Source organism: Condylura cristata, unplaced genomic scaffold (assembly GCF_000260355.1).
Source record: "Condylura cristata isolate star-nosed mole 26May11 unplaced genomic scaffold, ConCri1.0 scaffold00024, whole genome shotgun sequence".
In the NCBI taxonomy this organism is placed as follows: domain Eukaryota; kingdom Metazoa; phylum Chordata; class Mammalia; order Eulipotyphla; family Talpidae; genus Condylura; species Condylura cristata.
Genome location: NW_004567125.1, coordinates 1,144,933 through 1,151,291, shown reverse-complemented (window position 1 = coordinate 1,151,291; position 6,359 = coordinate 1,144,933). Strand labels below are relative to the sequence as shown.

General features: G+C 42.3%; 1 protein-coding gene across 1 annotated transcript in view; it reads right to left on the bottom strand.

Moving 5' to 3' along the window:
* Positions 1-2,544: 2,544 nt before the first annotated feature.
* YWHAG (tyrosine 3-monooxygenase/tryptophan 5-monooxygenase activation protein, gamma) overlaps positions 2,545-6,359 on the bottom strand; it is a 22,890-nt gene continuing 19,075 nt past the window's right edge. Inside the window, exon 2 of the mRNA XM_004688277.2 lies at positions 2,545-5,958. Within this exon, the coding sequence (XP_004688334.1) occupies positions 5,302-5,958 (657 nt within the window). The 3' untranslated portion in view covers positions 2,545-5,301. The remainder of the gene's footprint in view (positions 5,959-6,359) is intronic.

Genomic DNA, 6,359 nt, shown 5'->3' with positions numbered 1-6,359 from the left:
CATTGGTTTGCGTGAAGATAAGTTACCAACAAACATGATCTGATACTGAGGACTCTCATCAGCGTGACCAAACTACTGTCACCCCAACTCCTCACTGACCACAGGTAGCTGGTTAATTAGAGGTCGGGTTTGTTGCCATTCAAAGTTGACCACACTCACCCATACTGGAACTGGAAAATTCAAACCAGCAGACTAATTATAATTAGCAAGCTGGGATACCACACTTAATGTGATTAGGCTGGGGACTACTTAATGTCAACTCCTAGAAATAGAAAAGTGTTACCAGTTAAGTTTCCAAAAGGTTGTTTCTCCAAGCCTGCGTGGATTCTGCACTAGGAGGGAGCTGCCACTCTTACTCCTGGACTGTCCAGTGTGGACCAACATGCAGTCTCAGCTGACCAGCTCAGAGGCCAGAGTGTGTGGTAATTACACATAAATAGAGCACAGTACAACTGCACCATACTAAATAGCACTTACTAGCCACACTGAAAGGTCCCCTCCACCCCACCCCCAAAGTTCTAGGAATGGAGAACCCTGTGAGTAGACTACTCACTCCTGGGTAATTACTCTCCTCCTCCCTATCCATCACCTTTATACTATTATTTTAATCCTAGCATGCACAGAGGAAAGAACCCTACTGCGGGCGACTAACCCGGCGCATCATTCAATTCCTGAATTAGGAGAACTTTCTTAATCTCAACCCTTTAGGGCCCTCTTTCCCCAACTATTTATTCCTATGATGCCAGATTTGTGCCTAGATACTTCAGATGATGTACTCTGCAGATCTCATGCAGAAGCAGCTGAGCGTCCAGATGACTTCTACAGAAACCTGCATAACTGTAAATTAATGCCACCCCTCTATTTTTTGTTTAGGCGCCCTCACTTCTCATTCATTTGTTATAAAGTTCAACATGTATTGGGTTTTATTATTTTTAAACTAATGAAAATTTTAATTTCTAGTCTCTGACATCCCTCACATTTTAAAAAAGCTCAAGAGTTATGTAAAGGAGGCCAGATTCTTAAAAACTGGGTAGAGGTCCCTCCCTAGCACAATGGGTTAAAGCACAGCACTATGAAGCTCTCGCAGCCACTGCAGCATGGAGTTTGATCCCTAGCCAGGTTGCTAACCCAAGTGACACAGCAGACCTCTCCTGATCCACCCACTCTCTCTGCAGCAGTGTTTCAGTACATCTGCCTGTTCTACTCCCCACTCTGTCTCTGGTGGGTCCTTTCACCTCCTCCCACCCCCACACCTCTGGCCTGGACCCCAGATCTATATGTATAAATCAATCTTTTAAACAGAAATTTGTGACAGCATTTTATCAATAGAAAGTAAAGTATCTGTGGAAACCCTCTGAGTAAATTCCAGTCTTAAGTCAGATCCCAGACACACCAAAGCAACAGCGTGTGTTTCAACAGCAGCAACCTCCAGGAGATAACCCTTTTGAAGAGCCTTGGTGAGCCTGTTAATTTAAATAAGATCAGTCATCCAACTTGTCCTTATCTGTACTTGGCAAGGCCACGCTGGATTCCTCTCTACCGCAAACAACCCCACCCTGCCAGGCCCAGCCTTCTGAGCTGCTTGCTTTCTTATCTCCTAACTGCGCACGAGCAACCCAATGTTAGAAGCAAAGGTCAGGACAAGGTATGTGCACGCCAGTGTGGGTTTTTGGGGCCCTTAAAAACAGTGGTCACGCCTATTTCTGCAGCCTCCCACCAGCAGCACTCTCCAGTGGCTTTGTGTGACAGACAAGGCGACACAGGAGCGTTCAGTTGTGGCAAAGCATGGTAAGAGAATGAATGTGAATTAATTTGTTTAGAAAATTGAAGCACCATCCATTTTCACTGTGTGAACCAAAGCATCCATGACATACAACCCCCGAGCTGGAGAACAACCAAGCTGATGGCATTCCTTCCTGTAGACAGATCCCTCCCCACAGCTGCTCAGCGCAGGGACCCCCATCCTCACAGTGGGCAAAGTCTGATGCAGCTGTTAGCACAGCTGACTTTTGAGAACTCAGCCAACACCAACCAATGCTAACCACCACCTCGAAAGGACTATAAAACCCAAAACTATTTTTGAATGTTTTTAAGTGCAAAGAACCTCCTCATCTAAGCAGCAGTGAGACCTCCAACAATACCAGCACTGAGGGTTACCAAATCAGGCAGGCACCTGACCTGGTGTTCCTTTAAGACCAACAGCCCCAAGCTTGTAAGCTGTTAGCTACCCAAAGAGTAAAGGAGCCGCATTCAAACTCAGGTCTGTGCTCCTCACAAAGCGCACCCTCCAGAGGCCTTCAGAGAGCCAGCTGAAGTGCTCATTCTAGAAAACAATGGAGGCCCCAAAGGTGCAAGATTTAACAATGTCAATTAACCCAGGTCTGACGCCCCGATTAGGCCTCTTTTCCAGCATACACTGACTTGCCTCTTTGCCCCAATCCAACTTTACTGAATGTGGTGGGGGGGAAGAATACCATGTCCAACCAACCTTCAGAAGCAAGGAAAAAAATTAAACTCATTAAATAAAACTAAGTAGCACGCACATCAGATCTGTAAGTTTATTTGCTCAATGTACGACAGCTACATGACTCACATTCATGATATTCCATCACTGAGGAAAACTGCTAAGAATGGTCCGTGTGTGAAATAATTCTTTAGAGAAACACGGAGTTGGAAAAATAATCACTGATTAGACCTTAAAAATAGTTCACTGCATAACATGACAAAAGCACAAAGGCTCATTCAGAGAACATATTCATTGTTCTCCTACACTGTAATAGTTATAATTTCACCATGACAAACACCAGACATTAAGATTAAGCTAACACTGGTGTTTCTTTTGCTCCCCCCCCCCCTTAAAAACAAAATATATAACTGCATGTCACTATAGCAACATCCAAAACAGATCATTTGTTACGATCACTATTTGGTAGAGCAAACTTTACCCCCAAAAGGAAAAATTAAATTAAAAAAACTTTAAAAAATTTGAAGACTTAATTTTTTTTGTCATAGGAATACATAACATCTACAGTATAAGTTAATAAATTTCAAGCTACTGTATAGAAATACAACACTAGCATGCACAATATTGTATCAATAGAGTAATGGAGGAGTAATCATTTCACTGGAGAGACAGTATCATAGGCAAGTGCATTTCTTTAAAAATAAAGAAAAGAAAAGAAACCATTCAGCTGCTTAAATACCAAGTCTCCCATTCCTCTTCAATTTTAGCCCTCAGGTATGATTTTATCTTGCATTATTCTATAAAGCAGCCAGAGCCAAAGCTGAAATTTAAAAGGAAAATAGGTTTTGTAATTCCAGTAAATCATTTCCAAATGCTACAAGGAAGGACACAACACTGCTCACTGGACATGAAGATAAGTCAAGGAAAGCCCTCCCCCACCCCCCACCTTTTCCCATCCATGGCATTGTCGTTAAGCCCCTAAGTGGTACAAAAGCAGCAAGGCTTTCTTATTCGTTCTTGCAGGACCTGCACTCTAACATGGAGGGGACCTTCTAAGGAAAGTCATGCTGGGAAAACTGTGCACTGTTGACAGAGTATTATCATCATTCTATCTTCACTGTCACTAGATCCTACTAAAACCTATCCATGTTGTAACTATAAGGTCAATTTTGGTAGTAGCAAAAGCAACTCAAGTTTTTCCTCAACTATTACTCAGACCTCTCCCTTGTCTAAAAAAAAAAAAACCCAACAACAATAAACAAAACAAATCTTGGTGTCATCACCTATCTCGGGAGTTCACACTGTTACTGATCTCAGGGAAAATACTGAACACACATGCAACAGGTCATGTTTTCAGACAGATTTATCAAAAATGAGGACAAAGGATCTAAGGTTAACTGAAAACAAATCTGTGGAAATAGCAATGTAGTTTCCGTCAATTCCAAAATGTGCACTGATTGCAGAAGAGAGAAATCAATCTCCAAATTCAATGCTTTTGTTAAAAAGGAAAAAATATGTAGAAAAGGTTTTGGTCAAATAGGAGTTAAGTGTTTATTATGATTTTAGTTTACCTTCCTATAAACAATTACCTGGTGAAAAGTGTTTTCAGGGAGGAAAAACTGACACACTTACAAGGCTCCCGAAATTGGACAGAATGTTTATTATGAATAGAGCTCTTCCTTTTGGATTTTCTACCAGTAAATTTCTAGCACCTGAATTTTCACACACTGCACCACACTGTTCTCAAAATGACCACCAACAGCTTCTACAACTCAACAGCTTCTCAACCCAACTGAGAAGCATCAGAATAAGGTACAGTGGGAAAGACTCAAGTGAAGAGTGAAATGGCAGCATAATCCCTGAGGAAGGAGCTGTGGCAGCTTAAAATCAGGATATTCTCTGAAAAGATCAACACAATAAATGACATACAGACCTGAATTTTCTCTATTTTTGTGGTGTTTAACATTTCTATTAAAGTGATTAATAATTTCTGTGGTGGATTTAAGTTAAGAAGAAAAAAGGACAAAAATCCCACAGCCACCTGCCAAGCACCTATTAACCAAAACGTAGAGTAGCTTTGATTCTCCCCAGGCAAGGGTTTTGGCTGAGGAGACAGAGAACAGCAAAACCAACCTGGATAAGGCTGAATATGGATGTTAAGCCGAAATCACTAGCAAAGGAAAATGAAAAAATACACAATCAATGGCTTGATGTTACATATGGCTGTAATGTAGAAATACTGTAAACTGTAATTTAGTGTTAATACTGTCAACTAATCAGAGATTTCAGAAAACTGGCAAGGCCTAAGCTATAAGGATGAATATACCTTATGTTCTAAGTCTGTCAGTTTGGGATTTAAACTATTCCATGCCTGCAGAGTACACCCTGAAAAAAAAAAAAAATGCACAGTTCAAAAAGATGAGATAGAAAATACCCAAAACTTAAGACAAGAGCATATGTACATAAAAATCCTTACTGGAACCACAGAACTTATTGAATGAGGGCCATTCCATTTAAGTTTTCTTTTCATCTTAAAACCCTATTATCTAGCAATAAGTTAAATTAAAGACAGACAGCTCCATTTGCATAAATCTACAGAACAGTCCATATGCCAGTGTGAGGCTGCTATTCCAATACCAGCACAGCTAGCCTGACTTTCCACTAGTGGTATTTTGGCAAAAATGTCAAAGAGGCGATCAAAGACAGGACAGGTCGTGGGTTTCTCCCTAGGAAGGTCATCCCTCCTTTTCCCTCCCCCACCCGACCCCCAACTCATGGGAAAAAAATAAAGACTGCAGTAGTAGCATCAGCGTGCGCTGCCAGTCCACCTGGGGGCCTTAATTGTTGCCTTCTCCACCATCGTCGTCTTGCTGATCGCTTGTCCAGAGCGTTAGGTTGTCGCGGAGGAGCTGCATGATGAGAGTGGAGTCCTTGTAGGAGTCCTCGTTGAGAGTGTCGAGCTCGGCGATGGCATCGTCGAAAGCGGTCTTGGCCAAGTGGCACGCTTGCTCCGGGGCATTCTGGATCTCATAGTAGAAAACGGAGTAGTTAAGGGCCAGGCCTAATCTGATGGGGTGAGTAGGCTGCATGTGCTCCTTGCTGATCTCATGCGCTTCGCTATAGGCCTTCTCAGACGACTCGACCACGGTCGCCCTCTTCTCTCCGGTGGCTACTTCAGCCAGGTAGCGGTAATAGTCCCCTTTCATCTTCAGGTAAAACACCTTGCTCTCATACTGGGTCTCGCTGCAATTCTTGATCAGGTAGTTATCCAGAAGGCTCAGCACATCCTGACACACCGCTTCTAACTCCTTCTCTATTTTTTCACGGTAGGCACGGACCATCTCTATCTTCTTCTCGTTACCATCTGCGGAGGTCTTCTGCTCAATGCTACTAATGACCCTCCAGGAAGAACGGCGTGCCCCAACTACATTCTTGTAGGCCACAGAAAGGAGGTTTCTTTCTTCATTGGACAGTGGTTCATTCAGCTCTGTCACCTATTAGGAAGAAAGAATGGAAAACTGTTATGGTACAGATGTCAGCTGGGGGTTAAAATCATTATTTTTATATTACTATAACATAAATCAATCTATCAGTCTATTAAAAAGATTAACAGAGGCATGCTGTGTTGGGTATATGGAAGATGGGTGGAAGTGGAACCAGTAAGAAAGGGGCAAAAAAATTTGGCTGGATCAGCGGTGCCTGAATCTTTGCATCTCCTGAGAGCAAGAGCTACTCACATAGGTGTTCCATGAAAGAAGTAGCCATTCTGGCAATTAGATAAGCACCCCCCCCCTTTTTTTTTATTATTAAAAAGTTTATTTTTACATCATTTTGCACATTTTTTTTTCATCTCAATTGTAATCCCCACGGGTTTCCCATCACCAAATCACCCCTG